The sequence below is a fragment of the Pseudonaja textilis genome, chromosome 16 (genome assembly GCF_049901715.1).
Source record: "Pseudonaja textilis isolate UNSWEBS1 chromosome 16, rPseTex1.2, whole genome shotgun sequence".
NCBI lineage: Eukaryota > Metazoa > Chordata > Lepidosauria > Squamata > Elapidae > Pseudonaja > Pseudonaja textilis.
In genome coordinates, this window is record NC_142005.1 from 5938833 (window position 1) to 5952045 (window position 13213).

Sequence of the window (13213 nt, forward strand, 5' to 3'; positions counted from 1 at the left end):
CGTGATCTTGAGTCGATCAAAATTCTAGCTTGTAAATGTGGGGCAAGGACCCTCGACCAGATCACCCAAGCCCCCTTTGGCTGCTGCTGCTGTTGCTTCTGGGTTCTCCTGGGGATTCATGCTGAGCAGGGCTGGAAGCCAAGGAAAACGTTCATTTGAAGGCCGATCCCATCCTCAAGATGCTGCAAAGCGGTCCGTTACCATGGCAACAGGGACGGAGTTCCATAAAAGCACTAAAATCGCCGGAGATGTTTTGCATCCTTCCAGCCGTCATTATTCCACAGGAGTTCTTCTTCCATGCACGGATTCGCACAGGAGCAAATTCCATGGGCGTTTTTTTTTTTTTCATTCCTAGCCACAGGGTGCAAAGAAAGCGTATTCTGTACCTACCAGGTGCAGAATATAGAAAATAAAACGTGTAAGGTAGGAATTCTTTATTGGCCAAGTGTGATCGGACCCACAAGGAATTTGTCTCCGGCGTGTAACCTCACAGGGTACATACATAAAAAGAGCAAAGACGTAGGCCATAAATCGCAGCTACAATCGTTAATCGTAAGTTACAAACAACGGATTGATAAATAAGGAGAAGATAGTAGGAGCAATGAGGGAAAAAAAAGAGAGAGAAATGAGACAGAGTTGATGGCATGGGGGAAAAATATTTATGCCTGATTATTTTAGCGGGGAGAAATAGAGGTAGATCCAGGATGTGAGGTCTGTAAATATTTTTTTTTCAGCCCCCTTTCTGGTTTGTGCAGTACAGGTAGTCCTTGAATTACAATGGTTCATTTAGTGACCGTTCAAATTCCTATGCCTGTTTTAATAGTTGCCATTAAATCTGGAAGAGCAGTGCAGCATTTTGGAAGCGGAAGTACATTCCAACTCTTTATCTTTAAAAGATTGAAACTAAACTACCAGAGATTTTGCCTGCGAATATATTTAATTGGAAGACGTGAATGATGACACCCAGCCCGTGAAGGTGCTCAGTTGGAGAATCTGGTTTATGAGACACCCGGGGGGAAGGAGGTGGGAAACAGGATCACAGGGGACTGGAAATTATGTATGCCAGAATTGGCTGCATATGAATCGCCTCTAATGAATCCTTTGAAGTTTTTTGAAGTTTGGCTCGAGAATCATGATTTAAGGGCAGCCTGTCAAGCCCGAAATTCTTCCCCCCATGACTACCACAGAGAAAGTAAGAAAAAGAATATATACTAAGACTAACTAAAATGGCTACACTTATGTCAATTTAGGGCTTGACAGTTAGGGCGATTGCTGGAATCCTGACACAACCGTTGCAGCATCCCCTTAGTCATGTGCTTAAAATTTGGACGCTTGGCAACTGGTTCATATTTATGACGGGTGTAGCGTCCCCCAGGAGTCACGTGGTCCCCTTTGCGACCATCTGACGAGCGAAGTCAACAGGGAAGCCAGTTTCACTTAACAACCATGTGACTAACTTAACAGCTGCAGTGAGTCACTTAAAAGCTGTGGCAAGCAAAGGTCGTAAAATGGAGCAAAACTCACTTAACAAATGTTTCACTTAGCAACAGAAATTGTCCGGCTCTATTGTGGTCGCAACTTGAGGACTACCTGTAATTCAGATCCTCAATGGAAGGCAAGGCCAGTTGCGAAAAGCGTGAAGCAGACATTTAATCCAGTGCATAATGGCGCAAGAAAAACCCCAGTGCTTTTATTTTATTTTTATGTTTTATCCGTCTTCAAAATGAAACCTCATCACCCGCCAGGGTTAAAAAAACAAAATGTACCTAGGAACCACTTTCCGTAACATCAATATTTCATCCCCGCTAATAGCTCAAGTCAACGGCCTTGGCTTCTCATTTTACAACCAGAAACAATCAAGTTTTGCAGAATGGAAGCCCAGGAAGGTGTGGAGGTTTTTTTAAGCAAAAATCTTGCACCTCCAGAGCTGGGAAGGTGAAATGTGGCCGTTTTAGCTCTTTATCGGGTGTCTGATTTCAAGGAAGCTCTTCCCGACATTACTTCTGTCTGTTGGTTGCAACGACACTTGTTCCTAGAAGTTGGTGATAAAATCTCTTCACGGGGTTACATAATCTCTATCAGACAACTCAACCAGCCACAACCAGTTCCAACATTCAAAATGTACGCCACGCCCAAAATATTTCCTTCCATCCATCCATCGATCAACTAAATTAGTCCCTAACTTCATTAGTTGACTTCTAGCATTGTAAGGAAAACGTTCCTACTTCTGGCCACTTACTCTGCATTTATGAACCCAGGTCACTCAAGATACGAATGACTAAGTTCAGATGACTTTATTTTGGCCAGGTTATACAAAGATTCCGTTCAGAAGTGCCTAATGCTGGGAAACGTGGAAGGAAAAAGAAGACGACCAGAGTTAAATGGATGGATTTGATAAACAGAATAGAAGAATTAGAAGGGACTTTGAAGATCTTCTAGTCCAACTTGGCTGCTCACGTAGGAGGCACCATTTTAGATAAATGGTTGTCTTCTTGAAAGCTTCTTGAAACAAGTGTCTTCTTGAAACTTACTCCTGTAAGTAAGATGTTCCACTGATTAAATTGTTCTAACACAATGACAGCAATGATGATGATGGTGCATCATGAAGTCATCTGAAGAGATAGCTTCTCCTGCAGAAAATGGATCTCTGGAGTTGTTAAGAGTCACCCTTGGGTTAATAGCCCATATCTATTAAAAAAAAAAAAATCAGGAATGGTATTGGCCTAGAGGAGTAGCTCTCACTTCACAATCAGGAGGCTGTGAGTTCGATCCTAGGTAGAAGCAGATTTTTTTCTCTCTGGCCACATTGAGAATACATCTGCTAAATATAATTCCGCACTGGTGACAGGAAGGGCATCCGGCCAGTAAACACAGACTCCATCTCGCAAGGGATTATGGGGTCGCTGAAAGGAGGTGGTTCCCTCAAAAACAAGCTCCTTGCACTATTTTTTCCTCTTTTGAGCTCAGTAATAATAATACCCGCTGCCACCTTCTTAATTCTCATCTACTTACCTTCCCAGCCACACACACACACAGCAGCTGAATGGACATGATTTTGGCTTTCCTTGAAAAAGGGGTAATTCAACAAATCATCCATTTTGATTGCAGGAAGAAAAACCACTCATCGCATTGACCAACTAACTGGGTCTTAGTTATTTTAGAAAATAGCTTTTTTTTTTTTAGCCTATCAACATTCTGCCTGAAGAGACATCTCTTGGTGAGTCTCTTTTCTGTGTATTGTGTGTTTTAGATTTAAGCAAGGACTGTTACTCTTTTAATCTTTCTTTCAGACGACCCTGAGCATCTTGAGTTCAAAAGCCCAGCAGAAATGTTCCTTTTTTTATTATCGTTATAAGTTACTCAAGGCCCCTACAGCAAATTCTTCCTCTTCCTATCTATTCAAGGAAGGCTGGGTCATGCGTTCTTGGAAAAGCCAAGGACTTTTGGCCAAGAAAATTGGAACTTTAAGCTACATCCCTCCTTTTAAGTGGTGTCTTAGAATAACGGTGTTGGATGGGACCATGGAGGTCTTCTAGTCCAACCCCCTGCTTAGGCAGGAAACCCTACAACACTTCAGACACATGGTTAGCTAACCTCTTTTTAAAAACTTCCAGTGTTGGAGCATTCACACCTTCTGGAGGCAAGCACTGATTAACTGTTCTAACTGTCAGGAAATTTCTCTTTAAGTTCTAAGTTGCTTCTCTCCTGGATGAGTTTCCACCTGTTGTTTCTTGTCCTGCCTTCAAAGTGCTTTGGAGAATAGCTTGACTCCCTCTTCTTTGGGGCAGCCCCTGAGATATTGGAACACTGCTATCATGTCTCCCCAGTCCTTCTTTTCATTAGACATACCTAGTTCCTGCAACCGTTCTTCATATGTTTTAGCCTCCAGTCCTCTATTCATCCTTGTGGCTCTTCTCTGCACTCTTTCCAGAGTCTCCACGTCTTTTTTACACCGTGGCAACCAAAACCGAATGCAGTTTTGCATTCAGAAGGGACAAGATTTTTGCTCCTATCAGCAACATGGATGGTCCATAATAACAAAATAGAAAGCTAAGGAGAACACAAAAGGGCCTGTGAATGAACAGACAGCGGGAGAAGAACTGGATGGGGGAAGCAAAGGGGATTTGGGAGCAGGGGGATCCCAACCCAGGGGGCATAATTCTCCTAAATAGGGCACATGAGGCTTTTAAAAATCACTTCTACGGAATTAAAATGGCTCCCCTTTTCAGTTTTCAGGAAAACCGAGAGCTGGGAAAGAGGCCAAATTTTGAGAAAATTCCTTTTTCCACCCCACCCCTTCTTAAAAAAAAAAGAAAGAAAACCAAAACACTGAAATGGAAGCACGCATGGCACGCTTAAGTTAGCATTTATTTTTTTAAAAAAAAAAAACCCTGCTCAAAAACCATACCAAGGATTTTTTTTCCCTCTCTGGGCTGTTTCTGTCCAATTTGGGCAGGTTTTTTTGTTTTTTGTTTTAAAAGGAAGTCGATCTTTGGAAATCTAGGCCTCCCTTAAGAGATTTCAATTGTTTGTGGCTTGTTTTGCTAACGAGAAGTTTTGGAAGGGCCTTTCCACGCTTTTTTGAAAGTCCCAACTTCCGTGAAAGGAAGAAGGCAGCTCTGCATTCTTGTATACGCACACAGAGGAGCAAACCGAGCCAAAAAGCACAATCCACTCAAACATACCATAGATGCTGCCAGCCAAGCCCGTGGATGCAGTGAGTCAGGATAAAGACCGCTCCCTGTCTGTTTTACATTATGGAGCAGAGAGAGAGAGAGAAGAAACGAACCTGGACTTGTTGCTTAAACCTCCGTGCTGTTTTCATTTGCTATGTTCAGCGTCCAGCAATCAGTAAGACTTTTTAACCGAGCTTGGAAGCAAAGCAGGAAACTAACAGAGGGATAGAATCAAGATCACGTGAAGTGTTAATACCACTTTATAATAATACCTTGGGTAAGACCATATTTGATCACATTATATATAAAAAAAAAAGATACCAAGGCTCTGGAAAGAATGCAGAGAAGAGCAACCGAGATGATTAAGTGCCTGGAGGCTAGAACATACAAAGAACAGTTACAGGAATTGGGTCTGTCCAGTTTAATGAAAAGATGGAAAGGGGGTGACTTGACAGCACACTTCCAATATTTGAGGGGCTGCCCCAAAGAAGAGGGGGTCAAGCTATTCTCCAAAACACCAGAAGGCAGGACAAGAAACAATGGATGGGGATTAATGAAGGAGAGAAGCAACCTGGAAGTAAGGAGAAATTTGCTGACAGTGAGAACAATTAATCAGTGGAACAACTTGCCTCTAGGAGTTGTGAATGCTCCAACAATGGAAGTTTTTAAGAAGAGATTGGACAACCACTTGGCTTGCAATAAGGTCTTCTGTTTGATGGAAGACCTCCAAAATCCCTCCATCCATTATTCTGTTAATCCTTGCAATAAACTGGGCTTTAGAAGCACAGTGCCCCTCTCCATGGAGGCTCCATCCTGGAAATTCTAGGATCCAAGGAACAGCTTTCTACAAGGCAAACCGTAGCTTTCTGGCCATCCCCTAGGGTGGACCTTAGCACGGCCGTCCATCTGAGGACAGAAAGGTCCACGCCCCAGTGGATCACAATCAGGAGGCTGTGAGTTTGATTCTAGGATAGAGGCTAATATTTGGAATAGATTCTCTTGCTCGAGCAGGGGGTTGGACTAGATGACCTCCAAGATCCCTTCCAACTCTGTTATTCCATGATGGGGACGGAGGAGAAACATGCAAATTCTTTCCTTTGTTTGTGAGCCATCTGTGGTCAAGCGGCGGAAAGGATCACGCATGAAAAGTCTTTGGTTTCTCAAGAAGGTTGAGCTGACGGGACCGCAGAGCTCCCCCAAAACCCAAGAGGCATTCCCGTTTCTGATCTTGAAGGTGAACAATGTCCGAGCACTTGTCACTCACAATCATTGGTATTTTTATTCTCCTTGCAAGGAAAAAAAGTCTCCAATTACAATCAGATAAGGCGCCGGGCTCCTTAAAACGCTGCAAGGCTAACTCAGTCTACAGATCAATGGTTCTCCATGGTGGTCAATTTTAAGTCACAGGGACTTCAATTCCCAGAATTCCCACACAATTTGAAGTGGAAAATACCAATCTAGATAAAATGTAATTCAAAGAAAGCTTTGAAATAAGGTTTTTAGGAAGCTGAAACAAGACACCCAAGTACACAGCCCATCAAAGCCCAAACACTTGAGCTGGGGAGGACGATGGGAGTGAGATTCTCCAGATCTGTATTAATTTTCTATTTTTTTCCCATCAGTTCGAGCCATCTGGCGGTCAAGACAGTGGATGCTGCACATTCTAAATATTTGGAGGTCGCAGGTTGAAGAGAACCAAGCTGACTTCAAAACTACAGGTAGTCCTTGACTTACAACTGTTCTTTTAATGGCTAATTTAATAATAATTTTCGAAGTTACAACAGCACAAAAAAAAATGCTTTATGACAGTTTTTCACACTTACGACCGTTTGGCATCGCCACAGTCATCTGGTTCAAAAGTCAAATGGTTCGGAAATCACGTGATCCCCTTTACGACCTCCAAATTCACTTAACAACCGCGCCACCAGCTGAACAACTGCAGTGATTCGCTTAACAACAGCGGCCGGGGAGATGATGAAACTGGGCCAAAAATTCACCAAACTGTTTTTCTTGCTTAAAGCCGCAGAAAGTTTGGGCTCCCTGGCGGCTGTAAACCTGTTGCGAAAGGATTGCAACCCGACCCGCAAGTTGAAATGAGACAGATTAAGAAACATGTGGGAAAACCGGTTCAATATTCCTTAAGCGGGAACAGACGCTTATCACAATGCAAGGATAAGCCATTCTTTTTTTTTAAATAAATAAAATGCCGCAAGGCCCACATCGAAGGCAGATGGGAGGAAACAGAATCCCCCTGGAGGAAATAATAATAATAGTAATAATAATACGCTACCTGAACAGTTCCTAGGTCTGTTAGGACTCGAGCTGTTGAGCTACCAACCAGCTGCAAAGGCTGTGAATCTCACTAAAGATTTAATAATAATAATAATAATAATAATAATAATAATAATAAGAACAAGAAGAAGAAGAAGAAGAAGAAGAAGAAGAAGAAGAAGAAGAAGAAGAAGAAGAAGAAGAAGAAGAAGAAGAAGAAGAAGAAGAAGAAGAAGAAGAAGAAGAAGAAGAAGAAGAAGAAGAAGAAGAAGAAGAAGAAGAAGAAGAAGAAGAAGAAGAAGAAGAAGAAGAAGAAGAAGAAGAAGTTGTTATCCCAATTGTAATTGGAGCCCTTAGAGCAATACCTAAAAGGCTGCCTCGCTATTTGGAAATTGTGAATTTATCAGACTTGAATACCCTGATTCTCCAAAAAAAACCCACCCTACTGGGAACAGCTTATATCCTCTGACGCTACCTGTACAGTTCCTAGGTCCCTGGATAGGACTCGAGCTGTTGAGCTACCAACCAGCCCCAAAAGGCTGTGAATCTCACTAAAGATTAAATAATAACAATACTAATTGCACTGCCTCCTCTCTTTTGGGATCCTTGAAATGAGGATAGGGAGTGGATTAGCATCAGAATCTCAGCCAGGACATAGATATACGGTTGTTGGATGGTTTGCTTTGCACCCTTTGCTTGGCATTTCTTCAAGTAGTACAAGATGGCTGAGTTTGCACAACAACCTGCCTTCTTCCCCCTCCCCAACTCACACACACACACACACACACACAACCCCAAACGAGGATTAGGCGATTTGTGGATCAGCGCATGTGTGTGCATGATCTTGTAAACCGCAACAACAACGAAGCAGAAACCTTGGCGATGATCCTACAAAGCACCCAGACGTTGCAATTAAAGAAAGGAAGGGGGGGCAGGAATCATAAAAATAATATAAAACAATAATATAATACACACTCCTCCCCTCCTTTCTCACCCTTCCCAAAGCTGATGAATTGCATCCAGCACCCGAGAGGCCATACGGGGCCCTCCAGATGTTTTGAGTCCCCCAAAGCCCATCATCCCCAACCCGCTTGGCCAAAGGCCAACTATTGCATTCTTTGCTTTGGGAGTGGGACCTGGAGGGGGGGGGTTGGGTTTTCCTCTGCTTGTCACTGGCTGGGGATTAGGGGAAGGGTGGTTGAGTACCCTTTGCAAACTAGGGGGGGGGGGGACATCTTTCCTCCCGCCCCACCCCACCCCATGGGAAGAGGGGGGGACCGTGCTTTCCCCCCCCCGCACCCCTAAAAAAGAAAAAAGCCCCAAGAAGGTGCAATGGAGAGGCTGCCCGTTGCAAGCCGAGGAGGGGAGTCCCTACCGGCAGCCTCCAGTCTGATGAGCCCCCCGGTGCTAACTCCGCGGCCGCCGCTGCTGGCGAAGGAATGACACGGAGCCGCTGCTGCAGCCGCCGCCTCCCGCCCGCCCCTCTTCCCGCCCCATGGCCGTGCAAACCAAAGGCGGAGCCGGCACCACGCGGGGAGAAGAAGGCGCGGGCAGCCTTGCAAGAGAGAGAAGGGAGGGGGAGAGGGGGGCTCCTCCGGAGAGGCACGCCGGGAAATGAAGTCCGTCAGCTGGGGGCGGGGGGCGCTTTTGCCGGAAGGGGAAGCCTGGCGAACTACAACTCCCGAGAGAGGACGCGGGGGCGCATTTTTCTCGGGCTTGCTCTTGGCGCAAGGCATTTCGGGAGATGAAGTCCAGAACCCGCCATGGGCATTCTCAGGAGGAAAAAAAAAAGGCCCGCAAGGAAAGAAGAATCTGTGATGTTGGAAGGCCTTTTAAGGACGCTTTTCCCAATGTGAAAGGGGAGGGTGGGAGCGGGGAGGGAAGAGGAGGAGGAGGAGGGTAGCGCCCCCCTCCCATCATTCAATTAGTTAATCAGTGGAACGACTTGCCTCCAGCGGTTGTGAAGGCTCCAGCACGGGAAGTTTTCAAGAAGAGATTGGATAACCATTCGTCTGAAGTGGGTGTAAGGTTTCCTGCCTAGGCAGGGGGTTGGACTAAAAGACCTCCAAGGTCCCTTCCAACTCTTCTAGTCTAGTCTAATTCTAATTCTAATTCTATTCTATTCTTATTTTATTCTTATTCTATTCTAATCTCATTCTATTCTATTCTCATTCTATTCTCATTCTATTCTAATTATTCTACTCTCTATTCTCATTCTGTTCTAATCTAATTCTATTCTACTCTTTATTCTGATTATTCTACCCTCATTCTATTCTAATTCTATTCCTTATTCTATTCTATTCTATTCTATTCTATTCTATTCTGTTCTATTCCCTATTCTGTTCTAATTCTAATTCTAATTCTGTTCTACTCTTATTCTATTCTATTCTTATTTTATTATTATTCTATTCTAATCTAATTCTACTCTCATTTTATTCTACTCTAATTCTATTCTCATTCTATTCTATTCTTATTTTATTCTTATTCAATTCTAATCTCATTCTATTCTATTATTCTGTTCTAATCTAATTCTATTCTATTCTCATTCTATTTTAAATATTCTATTCTCTATTCTCATTCTATTCTAATTCCATTCTACTCTTATTCTATTCTATTCTATTCTTTATTCTATTCTATTCTAATTCTATTCTATTTCTATTCTATTATTCTGTTCTATTCCCAGCCATGTGGCCTGGGATGACAGGTTTTGGAATGGGACACTTCTGCAGGATGTCAGTTGAATAGAGTAGAGTAGAATAGAACGGAATAGAATAGGATTCAGAATTAGAATTAGAATTGAGCTGGAAGGGGCCTTGGAGATCTTCTAGTCCTGTCCAAGCAGGAGAACCTATACCATCTCAGACGAGGGACTGTCCAGTCTCTTCTTAAAAACCTCCAGTGATGGACCGCCCATGATTTCTGGTGACAAGAAGTCCCCCTGGTTAATTGTCCTCCCTGTTAGGAAGTTGCTCCTTCCTTCCAAGTTGCTCCTCTCTTTGATTAGTTTCCAACCATTGTTTCTGGTCCTGCCTTCGGGTGCTTTGGCGATTGGAGCCAAGAGAAATGCAAGCAGAGAAAATTAACATTGTGCAGTGACCCAGCTCTCTGGGTAAAGCTTTAATTAATGCAACCACAATGGAGCCCAAAATTTCTGTTGCTAAGCGAGACAATTGTTAAGTGAGCACTGCCCCCATTTTACGACCTTTCTTGCCACAAGTGTTAAGTGAATCACTGCGGTTATTAGGTTGTTAAATGAATCTAAGTATGAAAAATGGGTTATCAGCCACTTTTTCAGTGCTGATACTGAGTACAATTAAATCCCTTATATTTGCACTCTCATTTCTTTTGCAAATGCAGCTTTGATGATAATCACAAAGGTGAAATTCAGGAAAGGAAACATATGCAAATAGGGGTTTTTTTTCCCTGACCCGTAGCAAGCAAAAGATTTTTGCTTCGGAAAATGTAGGAGATCCCAGCTGTAAAAGTTGGAAGCTGACTGCCATTTTCCCGCTTCTTGCCTTTCATAGTGCTTTATAAAGAACTGGTTTGGCATGTTTCAAAGGTGCCTAATCTCTTAAAAAAAAACATTTTTAGACTTTGTTGCAGAGCGCTGGATAAAACCAACCCAGTTTTCTTCAATCTTTCCGTAAGCCATTCAGAAAGGCAGTGCATTCCTCTGGATATTTGAAGAGAATTTCAATAGCCATTTTCTGGCTGGGTTTTCCTCAGAGGTTTCACCCACTTTCTTTTGGTGGGGGGGTTCATGCATTTATGCAAACATTTTTCGGTTTATGCAGGGGTGAAATAGAAATAGAATAGGGCACAGAAAATGGATTTAATCTATATAGTATATATTTAATATTTACATGTACTGACTGCAGCGAGAATTGTATTTGCACAATATTGGAAAAATGAGAACACCCCATCAGATGAAAATATAATTCGGAAAATATTGCGTTGTGCAAGAAATATTGGGTTGACATTGAAAATAAAAGATAAAGGAGATACAGAATTATTTATTATTTAACGTAGAATAGGTTTTATCAATGGTTAGAGATAAGAGGTAGAAATTAGATGAAGAAAGAGCATTGTTATGTATAAATTAAACATGAACGTTGTTTATAACTGTAAGTATGCTAATATAATCAATAGGATTACAAATAAGCTAACATAATTATAAATATGGTTAGAATCATTCTGTGGGACTACTACTATCGCTATCAGTATATATGTTACTATTTCTTTTTCCTTTTTCCTTTTGTAAAATGGTATACCCAGACAATACACTGTATTCAAAATGCTTATATATAAATTAAAAAAAAAACTTGACTTAAAAGAAAATGGATTTAGCTTAGCAGAGATATTTTTTCTTCTGTTCAAATCCCTGCAGTTTTTTTGGCAAGGTTTTTCAGAAGTGGCTTGCCATTGTCTCCTTCCTAGCCCCTGGCCACCCGACTGGCTTTGTGTCCAAAGTGGGATTAGAACTCATGGTCTCTTGATTTCTAGACTGGACCCTTCACCACTGTGCTAAGCTGACTTTCTACAACAAGGTTACTAGTAGTCCTCAACGTACGACTATAATTGCACCTGGAATTTCATGGTCCTAAGTGAAGGCCTGGACATAATTTTCTATCCTTTTTCACGGTGGTCATTAAGCAAATGCTGTGGTCATTAAGAAAACACTGTGGTCGTTAAGCAAACCCATTTGCAGAAAGCCGCAAAAACCATCATCAATTGCAGTCCTGTGACTGCAGAACACCACAACTGGTAATAAAGTTGACCCATCTGACATGCAGCCTTCCTGTTCTTTGGCTGTCACAACTTTGAATGGTCATAAACGATTGGTCATTAAGCGAGGACTATCTGTACAGGGCTGTACAAAAAAAATATCTCTAGGTGGCAGCAAAAGCTGGAGTTTTGTGGCTCTTTGCTGTCCTCTAGTGGGCATGTGGTTTGAAGGAAGGGAAAGGAAGGGAGGGAGGGAGGGAAGGAAGGAAGGAAGGAAGGAAGGAAGGAAGGGAGGAAGGAATAGCAATAGTACTTACATTTATATTCACAGTGCTTTACAGCCCTAAGTGATGCACAATTTGCATATTTAATGTATTTTATTCAGTTAATAGTATAAAGGTTTTTTCTTATTTTGTAAATACAAATCTGCAATCTGTTCTACATTGTCCTCTGTATAATTTGAATTACTATGCTTTCTTATAACAAACAAAACCCTAACACGTGTCATTTGGTGCATAAAAAGCAAAGACTTTGAATCACGTTCGACTCTCAGTCATTTCACAAATGCTGTATCTTACGTAGTATCCTGGTATGATTTATATTGATTGCTTATTTAGTGTCCATCACCATCACTAAGTGTTGTATCTATCCAATGTTTTATGATAAATGTATTTCACAATGACTGTGATAATGATCTATCCCTATTGTTGTATATATACTGAGAGCTTATGCACCGGAGACAAATTCCTTGTGTGTCTAATCACACTTGGCCAATAAAATATTGTATTTTATCAAGTATTCTATTACAAAGTCAGCATATTTGCCCCTCCCCAACAATCTGGGTCCTCATTTTACCCACCTCGGAAGGACAGAAGGCTGAGTCAACCTTGAGCCTGGTGAGATTCGAACTGCCAAATTGCAGGCAGCCGGCAGCAAGATGCTGCAACCATCATAAATACATGTGGGTGGCTGAGTGCCTGAAATTTGGTATCATCTGAGCATGAGGATGCTGCAATGTTTGTAATGCAAAGACCAGATATAAGTCACTTTTTTTTTTCAGTAAATGAAAGCTTGTTAAGTCAAGCACCAGGTATGGGTTGTGTATGAAAAACATACAACCATGGCTGGTTTAGAGCTAAGTTTAACATTTTCTGATACAGAATTTTTCATACGTTTTTTAAAAAGCCTGCTGATGAGATCCGGACTCCTTACAAAGACAACAACAGACATTATATAAAAATGATTTGCCACACTCTGCTTTCAAGAAATTTTTCTATTTCTAGGTCCAGCCTACACAACCACCACCACCAAGACTTTTCCAAGGTCAACCAAAGTCGAATAGGTATGGAGGCTTTTTTTTTACAGTATTCTTATTATTTATTTACTACATGGGCTATATTTATGCATCCACCCATCTGACCTCAGCAAAGTCTGGAATGGCTAACTCAATAAAAACATCCATGCAATAACAGGATGTAATTTTAAAAAAACACACATTTAAAATTCAGAAGAGGAAAAGGGCATCAGAGAATAGACTA

General features: G+C 41.9%; 1 protein-coding gene across 3 annotated transcripts in view; it reads right to left on the reverse strand.

The window, feature by feature from the left end:
• Positions 1 to 8450, reverse strand: part of ATL3 (atlastin GTPase 3) — a 28136-nt gene extending 19686 nt beyond the window's left edge. The window contains exons 1-2 of one of the 3 annotated variants that reach the window (XM_087913676.1): positions 8323 to 8364; positions 6967 to 7038 (exon numbers count right to left, since the gene is read on the reverse strand). Coding sequence is in view for 1 of the 3 variants with exons in the window: in XM_087913674.1 (XP_087769800.1) it covers positions 2240 to 2246 (7 nt within the window). In the remaining 2 variants the exon portion in view is untranslated. Of the gene's footprint in view, positions 1 to 2239; positions 2262 to 6966; positions 7039 to 8322 lie in introns of those variants that run through there. The other 2 variants (XM_087913675.1, XM_087913674.1) reach the window with 2 other exon arrangements.
• Between the last annotated feature and the right edge of the window lie 4763 nt (positions 8451 to 13213).